General features: G+C 37.9%; 1 protein-coding gene across 6 annotated transcripts in view; it reads left to right on the forward strand.

Moving 5' to 3' along the window:
- Nucleotides 1-16,007, forward strand: part of PUM3 (pumilio RNA binding family member 3) — a 74,644-nt gene extending 58,637 nt beyond the window's left edge. For all 6 annotated transcript variants that reach the window (XM_066569108.1, XM_066569106.1, XM_066569105.1 and 3 more), the window contains exons 11-18: nt 1,192-1,290; nt 2,368-2,421; nt 3,985-4,065; nt 5,950-6,092; nt 6,764-6,986; nt 8,023-8,110; nt 9,978-10,068; nt 15,755-16,007. In XM_066569108.1, the coding sequence (XP_066425205.1) occupies nt 1,192-1,290; nt 2,368-2,421; nt 3,985-4,065; nt 5,950-6,092; nt 6,764-6,986; nt 8,023-8,110; nt 9,978-10,068; nt 15,755-15,884 (909 nt within the window). In that variant the 3' untranslated portion in view covers nt 15,885-16,007. The remainder of the gene's footprint in view (nt 1-1,191; nt 1,291-2,367; nt 2,422-3,984; nt 4,066-5,949; nt 6,093-6,763; nt 6,987-8,022; nt 8,111-9,977; nt 10,069-15,754) is intronic.
- The last annotated feature ends 3,463 nt before the right edge of the window (nt 16,008-19,470 follow it).

Genomic DNA, 19,470 nt, shown 5'->3' on the forward strand with positions numbered 1-19,470 from the left:
ATCCTCTTTGATTTTACATGTCTTCAAGGTCTGTCCATCAGCCTCACCTTGTTTCTGCAGCTCAGAGCCATCTCACTTCAAGTCAGGCAGAGCCTTCTGAACTTGCTGTCTCTTGCTTCTTTCTGCCAGACTGGACTCCTGAATACTTCTTTGTTACTGTTAATAAACCCAAAGCTAGGGGTAGGGAAGTGGACTATTTGGGGCCTGTTCTGAGTCCAAATCTTCAGAGGCCAGAACATTCCTGTGCGTGGTTTTATGTAATGCTATGTCTGAGAATGCTTTTGGTTTCGCAGGCTTGCATGAATCAGGGGAATAAGGTTGTATCTCCTTGCTTGGCTTTCTGGGGAAATGTGCTGGTATATGGACATGCTCTTTGGGGTTTGGAAACCCCTTCTGCAGATCTGTTCCTGCCTGTGCTTACAGGTAGTGACACCAATTGTGTTGTGACTGAACAGTTTGTAAATAATTGGTAAAATGGTTGGAGCCTTTGGCTAAAGAGCAAGAAGAACTAGGGATAGAAAGAGGCATAGGTGGGAACTGCACTTTGAGGAAATCTATTGGATAGTAACAGAAGTAGTATCTAGTAACCCAAGAGGGTGTCATTTGATTTTATTTTATTTTTTTCTTTGGTTTTTTCTTTTTTCTTCTTTTCTGAAGCTATCTGACAATGGTATCATCAGATAACTTCAGAAAACTTCATTCCTTTGATATGAAGACAAAACTTCTGGCTATGTCTTGTAATACCTGATTTACAACATAACCTGGTGCTTAAATGACTTCAGTTCTTCTTACTTTCTGGCTAATACTCTGTATCTATGAATATGCATCATCTTCAAAGTTTTCTTCCTAAATTAATGGTTGTCTTTTTCTCTAATTTCTGTCTGAGCACCCTTTATTGATTTTTTTTGTAATGGGACAGCTGACAAGCTTCAATATAGTTGTGATTTCATGGCATGATTATGATGAACAGTGTAATTTTAAAAAGAGAAAGCTTGTGTCATTTACAGTCTTTTGGACTCCTGTTATGGCAGTTTTTCATAGGTCGGTGAAATGAGAGTGGTTCTGTAGAGCCAGTGATGAAGTGTAGAGCAGTATCGTGTAGGCAGACGAAGTAATTGTTTCTTGCCCACCTGCCTTGAGTTCCTCAAGCCTTTTCTTTGATGTTTTGCTTTATCACCTTTTCTTCCCCAGGAAATGATAGAAGCTATCAGAGAGGCTGTCATCTACCTGGCACACACTCATGATGGAGCCCGAGTAGCAATGCACTGTTTATGGCATGGCACTCCCAAGGTAATGTTTGGTTTCCCTCTACTTAGTTCTCTCTGACTGCCCATATGGGTCCTTCTGCATGTGCTCATTTTGAAGCAATTAACAATTTGAGAGCAAGGTTAAAAATTGGCTCTTTATCTATTGGCAAACTTAAACAGTGCTTTTTGTGACTCAAATGCTTTCATTAGAACTTCTATAGGAGAAGCAACTCCTTTTATTTTTAGCAGACGTTTTGGCAGTGACGCCTGGAGTAATTTTTCCACTGTAAGGTTATTGGCATTTCATTTATCCCATGGGTTTCTTAATATAAGTGAAATTGACAGTAGGGAGGGAACAGTAAAGCAGTCGTAGTGTGAAACCATGTTTGGCTTTAGAATGCCAAGACTTGCAAAATGTTATAGGAAGTGTGGTTTAGTCACAGTATTAGATACAGTATCCAGAAATTCTTTTGGTGTAATACATGTCATCACATCTTGGAAATAATGTAATGCCTCCTATGTTTTTCTCTATTAAAAAATAAAAAAAAAGGTTACTTATTAAAATAGTCCACTTGCTAAAGAATGCAGGAAAAAAAAGTTGTTCCTAGGATCTAGGCATAGTAATGGATGTAAAGAAGACTGAGCAGTGATTCCAAGAGCCAAAAATACAGGGAGGGAGCTTTCTGACAAAATATTCTTGGTAGTAATAGGGGTTTAAACCAAGCTAGAGTTTCAAGTTCTGTTGAATATGTTTCTTACCAAATGAAGATATGAAATGCATTCTCCTTTAATTAATGGACAAAATATGAATGAACATATGTGATGGTTTGGGGGTTTTTGTTTGCTGGGGTTTTTTCCAAGTTTTTTTGACATGTCCATTGGTGATCTGGACTTGTAAATACATCACAGGATCTCTCTGGGATCAAGTTACAATTCAGGTTTAACTTTCCATGCTGGTTCTGGGTGTAAAGTAATAGAATATGTGTTAGTCTTTGATAGATGCCTTTGTGTTAGAAAGCAGATTGAAGATTATCTTTTTGAAAGGTGTAAATAGCAGTTTAGTTACTCAGAATCACTGGTATTCTAGGCTCATTTGAGTTTCCTCTTTCCTTTTGGATAGGACAGGAAAGTCATTGTGAAAACTATGAAGACGTATATTGAAAAAATAGCAACGGTGAGTGTATATTAACCATTTATTTCATAGTCTCTGAAACTAGTGATTTGATAGAGGCTAGCTTGAATGTTCTTTGATACTGGGAACAATTTTGAGATCTTAATAAAACCAGTCTTAAAATAGCAGTGATGTATTAGATAATATAAAATAATTGAACTGTATGGAATATTTGAAGACATGCCAAGAAGCTTCATTGTGAGCACTACATGTAGTACTATGCTTCATTATGGCTGAGTTCATTATTATTCCTCAGTTTTCTTTCTACTTTTTATTTTGTTGATCCCAACTTTGTACTGCATCTTCATGCGGCTCATTGGTTAATTCTCCTTGGTTGGGAGTAAAACAGCCTGTATAAAGAGGAGGAATTAAAATCAAGATATGCTGGAGATGTCACTGAAAAGGCTCTCTTAACATGTGTATTTCTTTGAAGATGCTCAATATTTTTTTCAAGTCAGGAAGCTTCGAAATACATTGGCATACAATGGAAGAAGTCTGGTTTATTTTTTAATTAAAAACATGTTTTTGGAGTCTGCAGTACCAGCAGAGTAACAGTTGAAACCAGATTTCACATCTACACCTAAGGGCAAAACAGTAGGTGTAAAGAAGAGCTTTTTAAACTTCCCTTTCTCGTTGCTGTGGGTTTTTTTATTTGCTAATAGTTATTGTGGTCTCAATCAGTGGCATTCAAGCATTTTGATCACATCCTGGGCATATATCCCCAATATATATATTTATGTATAAATCACATGCCTTTACTACTATAGTAGTGTACATTATAATAGAAATGGAAAATTTGAAAGGATGAGATAAAAATAACCAGAGGCTATTTTTATTTTTTATTTAATAAAATTCCAAAAATATTTTCTTTCTGCACCACAGTGGATTGTCTTGTGCAGCCCACTTTGAGGGCCACTGGTCTAGGTAATCTTTCTCTCCATAATTTTCCACTACAATAAATGAATTGCTTAATTTTATCAATTATATGGAAATACGAGACAGTGGGTAAATAATAACTGACACAACACTGGAGCACAGAAGATGTGGTTTCACTTCGATGTAGAACCTCACTGACATACAAGTGAACTGGTTTGTTTGTGTCCTTTTGAGTGTACTGGAGGCTTGATCTCCAGCAATGCAGTAAAGACTGTATGGCTCATTGCAGAGATATGATCTCCAAAAACACTGTATGTGACTTAGTTCACTTCTAAGCAAATCAACAATAGAAATAAAGTCTGTATGTAATGATACTGTAGGGAAAATACTATGATTTCAAATATTGATAATACAGTAGGATTAGGTTAATAGCTTGCATGTGATAAAACAGTATATCCACTTGCAATGGAAGATTTTTCTTTGTTTTAACAGCATTTTTCTTTTAACAAGCCTTGCTTTTGAAAAGAAACCTAAATGTTGGACTTCTCTCATTCTTTGACAGTAGTCAGAATTTGCTTGTGCTTCATGTTGTGTTACGTTTGAGACAAACCTTCAGAAATCCTGATTATAAGTCAGTTAATGTATTCATAAAAATGATTGCGTGTGGTTTCTGATGTCTCATCTTTGCAGGGTGAATTTTCTCATCTGGTCTTGCTGGCAGCATTTGATTGCATTGATGACACTAAACTTGTGAAGCAGTTAATTATATCAGTAAGTAATTGAATTTCTCTTAAAATAGTATATTAAATAGTGTCAATGTGTTTGTCAGTGTATAGGAGGATGAAATTAGGAACCTATCTGCTTTTTTAGACTATTTAAGTACTTCCCATCTTTTCTGTTTCATTATATTTATGTATCATGATTAGTTTTTTCTTTTCCTAGCAGACCGTAGCACTTTCAGGCATAATTTTAATTATTTATTTGAATTAATTTTTAAGCTAGGTTCAGTGCTTGCTGGAATTTTCCCTTTTAGTACACATTCATTCTGGATAAGGGGTGACCGGAGTCTCTTTAAAGTCAATGTGTTTTATCATAGAAGTTTGAGCTCTACTAGTATTTCTAGAGATGAAATTGGTGGAAAACTTGAGAATGGTGATGGTACCTTATTGATTTTACAAGCTAAGCTATTTGCATCCTCTCAGCAGAGGAATTCACGTTGGCGTACGTGGTGTAATCTGCTTGCAGTAGTACTCATGCTATAGCTGTAAGGGCTGGTGGGTTTAGGGGAAGTGGCAGGGAGATAAAGATGAGGCAAATCTTCTGTGTGTGGAGAAGGAATATGAGGAGAAAGTGGTTCTGATGAGGCTTGTTTTGCAAAGTAGGAACAACTTTTCCCTTGTGCAACTTTGTGTAGGGTGCAGTTGGGATTTTGTACCCTATCATAGGGATTTGGCCCTTAGATTGTGCCTCTCTAATGGGTCTGGGGTGATGAAGCATCGTCGTGTGGAGGTGGCTTTTGTTCCTCAAGGATTTCAGCTGTGATTGCAGCTGGGTTTGGTTCCCAGAGCCAGGCCTGGAATGTTATAGCTTCTGGGAAAGGTCTAAGGAAGTAAGTTCTGACATATCTGAGCTGTCCTAGTATGAGATATTTGACCTATTCCTGTACTGTGTAACAAGCACTCTGCTTTCTGGAGAGTTTATTAGTTCAGATACTGTGTCTTTAGCTGAGCTTCCAAGATGTCATTTAATTACAGAATCATCTGAGATCAAGAATTAATCCATTATCAGAGGTAATGGAATGTTTATTGTTTGGTCATCCTGCAACATCAATCTGGACAGAAAATAGAGAACACGACATGGCCTTCGCACATACACAATTCGCCATCAGGGCTTATGTGTGGTCAGTAATGGGGAAAGGATGGCAGAAGAGGGAAAAAAAATCTTAGGATCAAAACCAGCTCTTCAGATAGTCAATGAAAACTAGTAGCAGATGATGAGGTGGGGGCATCTTAAAATCAGTCATTGAAGCATATTCTGTAGAGGAAACCAATCTTTATAAAATTATTTCAAAGAGCAGTTGGACTTCAAAGATACCTTATAGAAATGATCATTCTGTCCATAAAAAAAATACAGCTTTAAGAAGATAAAAAGACTAGTAAAACTTGAGACAGAGAAAAAGCAATGGTTTTTTTTGTAGTTTTTTTGTTTTGGGGGTGTTTTTGTTGGTTTGGAATTTTTTGGTAGTATTGCAAAATTCATCATTTGTCTGGGTTGGAAGTATGGACTGAGAATTAGTAGGTAAAGGAGGGCTTTAAGCTCTTGAAATCCTCTGAAGGAAATTCTCTTCTTACCACCATCTCTCAGGTCCACAGAATCTTAATCCTGGACCAAAGTCTGTCTGTGGTGCTTTCAACTTTTGTATGTGATTGGAACTGTACACTGAGTGCCTGGCATGTGTAAGGATTCAGGCAGATTTCAGCACAAAATCCCTCTTTTTCATGAGGACTCCAAAAAGATGGATACATTACCAACAAGAGATAGCATGTCTCTGTCATTTAGAGTTTCTCCTGGTACTTTTTTCACAGTTCTAATATTGATAGTGACCAAGTACTATTATTTCATTAATGTTTTGTTGTGGTTTGTTTACTCCCACAGGAAATAAAGGCTTCTTTGCCTGATATAATAAACAACAAATATGGAAAGAAGGTCTTGTTGTACTTGCTAAGTCCTAGAGATCCTGCACATTTTGTTCCAGAAATCATCACACTTCTGCAACAGGGAGATGGAAATGCCTATAGGTAACTCAGATATGAAAGTTACATGGTTTTTCTTGAGAGCTCAGAAGAAGTCATGCAACTTTTTGTTGTGATTTAATTTCAACTTTTCTTCATAATAAATCTAAGTAATGTAAATATATATAAATAATATGTGTTTGCCCCTTTTATAAAGGGCAAATATTGTGATATATTTTGTGTGTAAGCTCATGTATCAAATTCAGTGTAGAAGAAAATTTGTAATATGCATTACTGGTGCTTTGGCTAGCATAAAAGTATATCTCAAAATCAGCAATAAGAATGGAAATTGTTAATTTGATTTCAGTCTCTGGTATTGACATTGATGCTTACTAGCTTTTGAAGAAGGAGCAGTTCTAGATGACTAGTAAGCTGTATAAAAATACATTGCCATAGTTGAGATAACAAAATGAAAAGAAATAGTAAATGTTACTTACAAGAAAAAACTCAGAGGTTTTGAGACAGTCAGCTTCAAACAGATTTTCACTCCATGCATTCTTAAAGTCTCTGTCCAACATGTGTTTAATTGTACATGAAACAGAGGGAACAATAATGCCTGCATTTGAATCTAGCAATAATTTAAATGTCTCAAATAGCACATATATTCTGAAATTTCTTGTTACTTGATGTGCATACAGTGCAAATCTTCTGCAGTAATGTGTTGTCTCTTTCATTAGTAAGAAGAATACTGAACTCCGTCGTCATGAACTCCTGGAAGCCATTTCCTCACCTTTGCTAGAATATTTGCAAGAACATACCCAAGAAGTAGTGATAGACAAAGCTACTTTTGTCTTGGTTGCTGATATTTTAAGAACAGCTCTTGGTGACATCCAGCCTGCACTAGATGCAATTGCTAAGTTAGCAGCAGAAGAGCTGGTTCCAGGGGGCCGTGATGGACAGGTAATGTACAGAGGACAAGGTGCTGAGATCTTGCAGATCTTCTGCATTAGTAAAATGAAGTCTGGTCTTAATTTCCTTTATGTAAGTCATCAGTGTACTGTGCTGATAGCACTTGCATATTAGATGTGATCCTGTTTTCTGACTTGTTGAATTCATAGTTTATTATTAGCACATCTGGAGAGATGGCTTGAGCCAGCATTTCCTATGAGTTGTAGGGCAAGGTGCTTCATGAACTCCAATCTTCAGAACTGCTTTAAACACTTAGTGGGAAGGTTGCTGACAAGCATGTTACATAGCCTAATGTGCAGTCAAGCCCTTAGCGAAGTTTTATAGGTCATTGGACTGTTTACATTGAGAGAGACAGGATCTCTTACCTTTCAGGCATGCATATCTCCATGCAAGGAAAGATCTTAGATAAGCGCTGTTTCTCTTCAAAGTAGGACCTTCTCTTCAAAGAGTTCCCCTTCCCTACTTTGTTAAACTCAGTCAGATATGTGTCCACAGACTAGAAAACAAAAAAATACGATGCATGCTGTATTTGAGATAGATACCTCCAGATTTTCATAGTTGTGGTGTTTTAGCTCTGTATTTCACATTCTTTGATAGACATTTAATGAAATTTTAATGTGAACTACACATGTTTTCTGTGACTTTCTGTAAACCATACTGTAGTTGATTTTCAGGTGTGGAAATGTGAAAGGTCTGGAAGTTCTGGCAGAGACAGACCAAGAGCTTTTGTTTATTAAAAATGAAGTCCTTGGAAGGGTAGATGAAATGTTGGTTGATACAGTTTATATTACTGAAAGTTAAATGTTGCAGGGAAGACGGTAAGAGTTAAAGTGGTCAATTTAAATGAGTAACCAGAAATTTACTTCAAACTTGTTGATACTAGCATAGGTCATGACTCAGTGAATCAGTGTGACGGCAGAGTGAATAAACCAAGCAGAAATATTTATGGGCAGACATGTAACTGAATTTTGAACCAACATCACGAAATAATTTTGGGGTTTTTTTTGTTTGTCTATTGCCCTTAAAGCTCCACATTGCAGAGCATCCGGCAGGCCATCTAGTTTTGAAATGGTTAATAGAGCAAGATGAAAAAATGAAAGCGAGTGGAAAAGAAGGTATGTTGGAAATACAGCTTTATTTTCTCAGATTGACTTCAGAGTAGTTTGCTATCTGACCTCAGATAAGATAGTTGCAGTTATTTCTTTGAGTATACTAGTATATGGAAAAAATTGTTATTGTTTCTATCTTTTTGCTGTTGTGAGCTGCTATAGAAACAGAATGCCAAGGTTATGTTTGGTTTTTTTTTGCAATGCAAGCAGTGTTGGGGTTTTCTTCTCCGTACTTTATGTGTATTTGGGGCAGAGTTCATTTCTATGCTTAAAATGTCTTGATAGCTTTGCTAAATTACATAGTAGTTTAAGGATAATAATAGAAACAGTAAAGTCTTTCTTACAGGAGCCCCTGTTTCATTAGTCCTTGTAAGCCGGGCTGTAATCTTTACTGTGTTCATTAGTGCTGCTGGGTTAATGCTTTGTAACTGTTACTAAAATAATTTATGCACAAAAATACGACATCTTTGCTAGTTTATGTTCCATAAGGCAGATATTGGGCACAGATGTTCTCATCTTAATTTAGCTTTTAAATTTATGTTATTACATAACTGTAAAATCTTCTGTGTGTATCACTCTATCCTAATCCTTACTTTTTCTCATACAAAAAGCTCAAAAAATGAAAGCACATGGTTGGCAAAATGTAATCTGAGGGAACTTCTCTGTTTGTAATAGTCTTTTTGTCTATGTAGAATTATCAGATCTTGTTAAACTTTTTATTTCTTTTCCTCTTGATACGTTCAGGTGGCCACTATTTCCTTTAAAAATGTTAGTTGTGTTTTATTAAATGTTTCTGAAAGCAGGCTGTTTTCCCACTTCTCAAGCAGATCATTGAAAATGTCCAAAGGAAAACTTTTGTGTCTTTCAGAGACTTGCCTATCTGAAATGATGATCTTAATCTGGATTTATTTCTGTAAAAACTGTACAATTTCCAGTTTAATCACATGCTGTTCCCTTTGGTTTTCTCCAAAAAAGTACCATTCAAAATTTCTGCTCTAAGTTTATTAAATTGTCATTAAACCCTAAACAAATTGCTATCACATGGGGAGCAAGTTGTATAAAATCTAACCTGTCTTCAGGTGGAATTGGGATCTAAAGTGACAGCGAAAAATAGCTGCAGTGCTTGGAGGCTGGTGTTTGTTGGGGTTGAGTGAGGTTTTTTGCATTGTTTACTAATAAGTTTGCTCAGCAGGCTAAGTTGAAAGAACAGTTTCCATGCAGTTCAGTTCTTTAAATTCATCTGGGGCCTTCAAGTCAACCTAAGTTAATATAATGAGTCTGAAGTCAACTTAGGCTTTCGAAGCCACTGAAGAAATAGAGCTCTGGAGCATCAGTACAGCTGAAAAAGATAAAGTTTTTTGCATCAATAAAGGACTAGCTCTGAAATTTTAAGTAGCTTCTGTTCAAATTCTTTTCCTTCAGTTGTAGAGTCAGATGCTTAAAAATGTAGCATTTTTCAACAGAGGTGTTTACGTATTTAATATATTGAATACCATGATCTGTTCAACCAGAATGATTCTGTGATTCTTGCTGAGTTCTCTCTTTGGACTGGATGCCTGCTCTAAGATATTAATAGCCTTTTACACCCTTTTTAAAAAACAAACAAGTTTGCATACCTTATAATAGTAAACTGTCACACAGTGCTGCTGTTGTTTAACAAATTCCATGCAGTACTTGGAAGCAGTCTAATATCTATAAAGGTCTGCAATGCATTGAACAGTCAATTATTTTGAGGGGGCAGAACTTTGTGAATACTTGGGGGACTAAAATCTATTTGATTAAATCAAAACTACAGAGAACTTTCCACAGGCTTCTTTGTAGAAAGATATTGTCTCATTTTTTTACTTCCCTGCTTCTTTCTCACATTTTGCAGTTTCCTTTGGGAGAACACTGGTGGAACATGTTGGTATTGAGAATCTGAAGAGCTGGGCAGAAGTAAATCGAGGTGCCATTATTCTTTGTTGGTAAGTGTGGCGCATGACTACTTCTGATTAAATTAACATTGTTAATTTCTTGAACAGCTGAGAGAACATCAATTGAAATTTCTACCAACAAAATGATATTCAGTGTGTGCTATCTTGAATGCAGCTGGCAAGTCTTGAACGAAACAGGGATTAGAAAAATTCAAATCAGAGTTTCCATAGATTATTCCTTGAGTTTCATCTTTTGTAGTACTAGGAAGCAGCTCAGTATCAGAAAATCTGAAGATTAAAAACAATTTTTTTTTTAAATTGTGCCTACCATGTCTTGTTTTACAAGCACAAAACTCTCTAAGAGCAGTCCACAGATAGCTACATTAAAATAATTGACTTTAGAATACCTGGGACTGGTGGCAGCATACAAAAATCTGTAAATTGTTTTGTTTTGTTTTGTTTGTTTTGGTAAATTACTGTTTTGTGTTGATGCCTTAATTGCAAAGCCTAAAAAGTTCTCACACTGAAGCAGAGAAGTGTTTGGAAGAGACCATACATAAGAATAGACTTATATGCAAAGGCCTATGATGAGCTAACTGGCTCACAAATTTGAAGCAGTGAATCATGCAACTAGTGAAATCAAATACACCCTACAGGGATCAGATTAAGATTAACATTTTGTTTTATCAAGAGTGAACTGCAGTGTTAATCATTGCTGCTTTCACTTTGTAGCTGCTTGTCAGTATCAGGTCATAGAAACCCAGGGTTTTGTCCTATAACCTGAAGTATGTGGTGTGTGTTCTGGAACTTCTGTATCAGCCTTGCCCTTCTGGCATCTCATAAAGACGTTCACTGAAGCAAAGTCAGCAAACAATTCAAACAGACAACATGATTTTGAACATTAAGTCCCTTGATCTCTTTTTTCCGCTCCACTCTTCTCTGTCCTAAAGTTACTTTTAGATTCCTTGCTCTTTGCCTTCCAACTCTGCTATTTATCAGTTTAGAGTAGGGCTACTTCAATGTTTGTGCTCTTTTGCAAGGTGAATCAAAAGCCATTTTTACTTCTGTTAGCTAATCTAAGTTTAATTCTAACTTTTTTTAAGTCATTGTCACTCAGATCACTAGTGAGAAGAACTGGTAGTAGAAGAGTAGTTGCAATCCAGATACAAAACCAGTTCACACAACATCTTACTAGTCACATGTATGTGGCTGTTAAGATTGTTCAGCTGCCAAAATGATAATGCTCTTTCTTTGCCTCTTATAACAGACCTTTAGAATTCAACAAATGCACCTACTGTCTTTAAGTTATCTGATCCTGTGCACAGGTGTTCAGTGAAGTTTTGTTAGAAAGGCTTATTCACTAACACTATATTAATGCTTGGATATTTTTCCTTTAAGTCAAGGCTGAACAGATTCATTTAACATATGATGTTGCTGGTATATGTACTAAGCTGTTGGGATTGTCCAAATACATTTGTAAAGTAAATGAATAGATTTTTTCCTATATTTAACACTTTAATAACTGTTTGTGATCGCTGCAATAGTCTTTTAATAGACATTGAAGACTTAGAGATAAAACAGGGAACTGTTTTAATTGATCAATAAAGAAACTGGCACAGGAGTGGTATATTTTGTGGAAAAGTCTGTGAGGAATGGCAGTCTTTCTCTGTCTCTGCTATTACTCGTGTCACTACAAGTGGAGCCTTGAGAAGTGTCCTTTGTTATCATGCAGGGGATCTTACCTCCCAGACTGGCAGTATTTCATCCATAATGAAACTTAACTAACAGGAATGAGACAAAAAAGTATATTGTAAGACTGTTTGTATGTTTGATGAATTTTGTTGGTAGTCTTTGGTTTATTTCACTTTAAATAACACTTATTTCACAATCTAAATTCTTTCTATAGTGAACTTCTCTTGATGACTTTTTAGGCATGATGTCCTTTTGTTTAGGCAGCTGAGAGCACACAACCATAACCATCTCCTTTTGTTCCATTTCATGTCACACCGGCTTACTTCACTATCACATAGCAATTAATCGCATTTTTGTTTAACTGCATGCACTGAAGCCAAGAGACTACCTAAATTGTACAGCAGTGATTAATTTAGTCTGGTGTAAAGTAATAGCAGGGGATTCTTTAACATGAAGTAATGTCTGATTTTTAAAAAATCTTTTCATTAAAAAAACCCAGGTACTTCTCGTCGTGGTTTGACACTGACCAAATGCCAGGCACCCATGAAAGCCACTCACTCCCCCTCCCCTGCCACAGCTGGGAAGAGGAGAGGAAAAAAAATTATCAAAGGGTTCATGAGTTAAGATAAGGGCTGGGCGAAAGCACTCCAAGTGCAAAACAGGTTTAACTTAAAGGTAGAAAGTGAATTTATTACTAACAGAATCAGCCGAGGATAATGAGAAGTAAAATAAGCCCTTGAAATAAAACCCCACTTTTTTCTCCTCCAACCCCTCCCTCCTTTCCACAGGCAGTGCAGGGAGACGGCATAGGGGTTTGGTCAGTTTGTCATTCAGGGTTTTCTTCTGCTGCTCAGGGAGAGGAATCCTTCCCCTGTGAGGCCATGGGGTCCCTCCCACTGCACACAGTTCTCTATGAACTTCCCTGGTGTGGGTCCACTCTCATGAGCAGCAGTCCTCCCAAACTGCTGAGAGTCCCTCCCATGGGCAGACAGTCCTCCCAAAACTGCTGTGGTGTGGTCACTCTTCCATGGGGCACAGTCCTCCAAGGACAGGCTGCTCCACCCTGGAAGCAGGGGCCCTCTCTCTCCCATAAAGTCTCCCACTGGATCACAGCCTCCTCCAGGCATCCACCTACTCCAGAATGAGCACATCCCCCACAGGCTGCAGGTGGATCCCCCATGGATTCCCATGGGCTGCAGGGGCACAGCTGCTTCACCATGGTCTGCACCATGGCCTGCAGAGGAATCTTGGCTCCAGTGCCTGGAACACCTCCTTCCCTCCTTGTCTTGCACTGACCTTGGTGCTGCCATGTTGTTTCCCTTACATGTTCTCACCTCCTCCTCTTCTCTGGGTAGAAAAAAACTGTGTGTCTACTTTGTTTGGAATTTCTTCTTAAATATGTCATCACAGAGGCATTACCAACATCTCTCATTGGCCCAGTTTTGGCCAGCACCATGTCCATACTCATAGCCATCAGGGATTGCTCTCCCAGACATGGTTGAAGCTTCTGGCAGCTTGTCACAGGAGCCAGTTTTGTGGGCCCCCTAGCTACCGAAAACCAGGCCATATAAAACCAACACACTTCTTTTGTCATAAAGAATCTCAAATGTTCAGACAGAGGTAATTTTCAGACAATGCTAGTTCCTCCTAAAGCCATGATTGATTTTTGTTTTGTTGTTGGCTTTCGGAAGCCATCTGTCACATATGTGGAGATCTGAAACTCAGAATTACTCAGTGAGTCCATTTGAAATTTTTTTGGCTATCTAGTCCTTTAAGTCCTTTATTTGTCAGTTATAAGCAGTGCATGTGCTTGGCTTCTCAGTAACCTGGTATCCTCTGGACCTTCTCCTTTCCTTGCCCTACTTGCTTCTGATTGTAATAAAAATCTATGGGACCTTGTTCTGACTTAGTACTATCTTGAGGATCTCAAAGGTAATGAGAGGACCCTCTGCATGCTCACATGTGTGCTAAGTATTGTAAGTACATGAATGTCATAGATGCTTGCCTATTTAAATTTCTATATATGACTTTTCGGTATATTTTTAAATTTGTAAATGATGTGTAGCATCAGAGTAGAACATGAATAAGAATGTACTTCACCAAATGTGTTATTGACTTCCTTTATTTCTGTAATCTGTGGAAGTTATGTTTTGCATCCACAAAATACATAGATGCCAGCTTTCTAGACCTTGTAAGAACTTACAGAATAGTGGTTTAAAAATATCCCTCTCTGTCACTATGTTGGTCTTTGGCTGTGTTATCAAATATACAGATGTTCTGTATTAATAATGTTGTCTTGACATACCTGAGGTTGCTATGAGTTTGAAAGCAACATCATGTGTATAGCTATCAGAAGCTGGCATTCATTTTTAGACATAAGTAAAATGCAGTCCAGAGTGGCTTGCTACTTTGTGTGGTCCTTGTCTCTTGTGGTGAGTGAAACATACATACCTTTCCATGTTAATTACCAGTGTGTTCAGGACGTCCTTTTCCAGGATTCTGGACTTCCTTGCTTTTATCAGAGGCATGTGAGTCATAGAAGAGATGAAAAAATATCACTCTCATTTTAAAGAAGGGCTCTTGATTAAATGGTACCGTTACAGCTAAAAGTGTAACATAATTTGCTGCTAAAGGTTGTTGTAAAGTCATAGAAATAAATCTGGGAATGAAGTAGCTGAAAATTGTGGTGTTGTCAGATGGACATCCAGTGCTTTTCTGCCTATATTGTTGCCATCCAACACAGGATTGGCTGCCCTAAAGGAGACAAAATTCAAATCTCATCTTAAGCTACATTAATTCCTTTATGTCTTACTCAGTTCAGTTTGCCATGTCTAATCATTGCTTAAAAGGTAGGAAGTAAGCTTTTAGGTTGATGTAAATTTGGGAGCCACTTGGAAGAATCCTAGGGACTGTAAGAACTTGCAGTATCATGCAGTGCAGTATCATACTGCTTCATACCAGTGCATGGGTGTTACAATTTGTTTCTAGTCTTAGTTTATTTGTATGTCAGACTTGTAGTTCTGATCTGGTTTGCACAAACTGGCTGTAGGAGGCACTATTCTTGCCAGTGTTCACTCACAACTTTGAAGTAGCAAATTTGGTATGTCATTAACTCAGAAGATCTTGTACTTCAATCCAAGAACATTTCAATGTTAACTGAAGAAAAGGACAGGCACTACTAAGCTGATAGTATTTTACAGCTTACGATGAATTTCTTTGTTTCTGAGGAAGAGAATTTATCTGGGAAATCTGATTTGGTTTCCAAAAGTAGTATCTGAAAGGATTACAGAACTGGTAAAGCTTCATCATTCTTCACAACTGCAGCATGAAAGTACAATAGTGAAGGTGCTTGATGTATATGAGATGTACTTCACTGCATCCAGTTTTAGGACCTGCATTACAAGAGAGGCACCAACAGCTGGAGTTAATTCAATGGAGGGCGACTGGCATAGACTGGGGCTGGGTCCCTTGGCTTGGAAGGGGAGGCTATGGGGCCAAGTCTGTTTCAGCTGGGAAAAGGGGCAGCTTGTGGGCTCCTGAGAGCATGTCTGGCACCACTGGATGGATGGAGAGCTGGTCCCTTCACAGCAATGTATGAGTAGAGAGTAAGAGACACTGGCACAAGCTTAAACAGAAGAGGTTTAGGGTTTAGGCTGGAGATAAGGAAAAACCTTTTCCCCATGAGGATGGTGCAGCAGTGGGGCTGGGGTCCAGGGAGTTCTGGCTGTCCCCAGCCTGGCAGGTTTGAAGCCCAGAGTGGGTGAAACCCAGAACAACTTGGTCTGACTCAGTATTTGAAATAAAGTGCATTGAATAGGGGTCAGCAGTTTCTTGCAGATTTATCCTCTGTTGGTTTTGTTCTGACTTGAAGTTTCATATTTTATGGAATGTTTTACATCTATTTTATAGTATATATAGCCTGATGATAGTGTCCAGCTTGAACTACAGTCATCTTAAATAGTTATTGCTTCCTGTCATGGACTTCTTTTTCTATAACCTGCATGCTGACCTTTGATATCCTTCATTGTTTCCCTGTGTCTTGCAGCCTTCTCCGAAGCACTGATGAAAACGTGGCAAGCACAGTCAAAAAAGGATTAAAAAAGCTCATCCCAAAGCTGAAGCAGAATAAAAATGTAAAAGGAATAGAAGCATTACTGGAGAAATTGACTTCCTAGTGTAAATGAACCTAAAATTATTATTTACATCAGTGCAGTCAACTGAGATTTGGTAAGATTTTGTACCATGGTTGTTTTAAGAAGCAGTGTATGCATTTGTATATTAAATAATTTCTAAAACAACTTGTCATTGTATTCATTCTGTTGTGCACAATAGAACATTGTCCTCAGAGATGAAAATCTCAAGATTTAAGAGCTAATGGAAACTTCTGAACATGTAATCAGGGCATTCAGTCTTTCCTGATAACTTTCACAAAAGTGTTTTAAGTGTTGTTAAAATTTGCACATATGGTGTCACGGTTACCATAGAAACATGGGCATCTGTTCTGGACATACTGTGTTTGGGCAACTATATTTGTTTTATTCCCCTTCCCTCCTGGTTTCCTTAAAAACAAAACAAACCAGACCAACCAGGAAGACTACTTAAGTCCCACTCCTACTCTGTGATGGAGGCTATCCTCCCTAGGAACTAACAAGAATAGAATGAAAATAGTGTCTGACTTTTTTCAGAGAAGGTCCTGAAGGAACAGCTGACTGTTCCAATGGACCACAGTTTGGTTTCACTCAAGTCTTCTAACTAGACTCTCTTAAGCCCTAATAAACCCAAAGGATTTCGAGGGTTTTTTGCTTTTTTTGTGGTAAGGAGGGAGGGGTGAATTCACTTCCACACGATACCAAATTGGTATCCTATTGGTTTTTCCTGTACCTTATTTTGATTTAGAAAAATGAAGCCAATGTTTTATTTTGTCCATTTAGGAAAAAATCCAAAATGTCCTTCATAAGGCAAAGAACACCCACCCTGCTGGTGCTCAAGGCTGTGCTGATAGACTGATCCAAGCAGAGAACCAGACTGATTAAATCTCCAGCTGTAGGAGTCACTCTTTACTGTTGCTTAGCTTCACAAGATGTGGCTCCATTAGTAATAGGAGATACTTAGGCATTGCTTCTCCTAAGATAACAACTTACCCCAACATGAGGTATACAATACTTCATGTGGTTGGTTGCCATGGTTAAGAAAACTGGTTTAAGTTCCCATGTTTTACATACTTGAAATCAGTCTCCTAAACTACTGCATTTACTGACAGAGGTCATCATGGTCACCACTAGTCCTGCACTCCATTGGGAAGTGCAGTGCTCAGCACACATCACAACCAGATTACCCAGTGTTAGACTCAGACTTGAATGGATAGCATGAGGTAGAAGACTCGTTCTCTAGGGAGCACCTGTATGGCCCTGATGTTAAAGCACACAATCAAATCATCAGATTCATGTAAGCACACATTCTTACACGGCTGTTTGCTATCCAGTTTATCAGCACCTTCTCTAGCTATGACTTAATTTCATTGCTCCCATGTTTGTGCCAGGTTCTAAACATTACGTTTTTGCCCTCAGTAACCTGAAAATTGAGAGGGGGACTTTTTTGCCTTCCCTGCTTTGCTCTATCATTACTAACTGGAGCTACAGAGTTGATCAAGGAATTGGAGCATCTCTCCAATGGGGAAAGGCTGGGGAAACTGGGCCTGCTCGGCCTGGAAATGACTAGAGTGAGGACCTCATCAATGCCTGTAAGTGTCCAAAGGGAGGGTGCCAGGAGGATGGATCCAGGCTCTTGATGCTGAGCAGTGGGACAGGAGGCAAAGGGCAGAAACTGATGCATAGAAGTTCCACCAGAACGTGACGAAGAGGTTTTTTGTCCAGTGGAACAGGTTGCTCAGAGAGGTTGTGGAGTTTCCTTTCACTGGGGATATTCCAGAACTGGACACAATCCTGTGCTATGTGCTGTAGGATGACCTTGCTTGAGCTGGAAGTTTGGACCAAGTGACCCACTGTAGTCACTTCCAAACTGACTCGTTCTGTGATTCTGTACTTCTGTAATTATTCATCATAAATCTGTTGCATATTTTGTTTTGTTTTGGCTTTTTTGGCAGTAACTTAGACTTCCTAATAACAGTTCACTACCATATAAATTTACTGCCTGTTGCTAATTAAAACAATCTGGTTTATTGTCACAAAAGAAAATCGTGTCACACTAGTGAGCTGCAATCTTCAGTAACTGAGAGGATGTGTTTACAAGCAGGAACACTTAATGCCATTGCCAAGCAGGTCTAATTGGGATTAACCTTTAAGTATTTACACCTACTCAAAAACTTAGTTGGAATTAGAGGGGAGCACAGTCAGCAAAGTATTAGTAAATCGACAGATGCCAATAAACAAACAATGTTAGAAACCATTTTCGTAACTATAACATTATGTACTGCCCAAAGTAGCCGAAGTAAACTGCAAATTACAGTTGGGTTTATGAATTTATTTGTTTTTATGAATTTGCCTATTTGAGTATCCTATAATTTTTTTGTGAACTAACAAATACTGTCCCCAGTGAGAAGCAAGAGATTATTTATAAGGATGAAACAGTGCATTTCACTGCTTTAAACTATTTAGACTTAATCATACACATCTAGAAAATGTACTTAATTCCAGCCTCTGATTGGCAAAGCCATTAAGTGTTCCTGCTTGTAAACATGTCCTCTCAGTTACTGAAGATTGGAGCTCATTAGTTTCTGTAACAGGATTTTCTTTTGTGACAATAAAACAGATCGGCTTAATTAGCAGCAGATAATGAATTTAAACTGTAGTGAACTGTTTCTAAAGAAGTCACAGTTACTGCCAAAAACCCAACCTGAATGAAATATGCAACAGATTTGTGATTGAATAATTAATGGTACAATAAAACAAGGAGAGGAAAAAAAGTCTGGTACAACCCTTCTCAATTTTTTGGGTTATTAAGGGGAACTAATGCTTAGAATCTGGTACAGACATACTTCCAACCAAGAGGATTACAGGGAGCAATGAAAATAAGTCATAGCTAGAGAAGATGCTAATAAACGGAACAGCAAAAAGCTGTATAAGAATGTGTGCTTACATGAATCTGATCTGATGCTTTGATTGTGTACTTTAATTACGGTTGCTTTAGCTGGATATGTACCAGGCAGTTTATTTGCATTTTTGAGTCTGCATACATAATTTATTTTAAGTTATGTGCAGTAATTTGCAGTGACTAGCAGTTAGTTTTCCTTACCACAAGCTGAGAAATGCTTCTCTTCATTAAGTAGGCATCGGTTAAGGTTGGTTAAGGTTATTCTATAGTTGTCACTGTTTTCCTACCAGAGATACAACACAAATTTTACTGTGAAGGTGTCTTTAATGTCAATTGAAAACAAATTCTAGAATGGCCTAAATGGAAGGAGAGAAAAAGCAGGATATGTGGAATATGAAAGATTGTTTCACTGGCTTAAGCTACATCAAGGAGTGGCATGGTTTTTCCCAGTGAGGAGAGTGGTTGGATGCAGTGCCATATCTGTCCCAGTCTGCCATGGGTCTCTGTGGCTGTGTGGAGGCAGAGAAGTAAAGTTTTGAAAGTTTCTGAAATAATAGTGTTTTTTTCTTGATTCGTGGCTTTTTAAAAATGTATGCTTTTTGTTTTGTTTCATATGTACTTTTTTGCCTACTTTAGGTTATCCAAAGTGCTCAAATTATTGCCAGCAACTTAATATAGCTTGTAGTAATTTTTTATTGCCAAGAAAACAAT

This window comes from Molothrus aeneus, chromosome Z (assembly GCF_037042795.1).
Source record: "Molothrus aeneus isolate 106 chromosome Z, BPBGC_Maene_1.0, whole genome shotgun sequence".
Classification (NCBI taxonomy): domain Eukaryota; kingdom Metazoa; phylum Chordata; class Aves; order Passeriformes; family Icteridae; genus Molothrus; species Molothrus aeneus.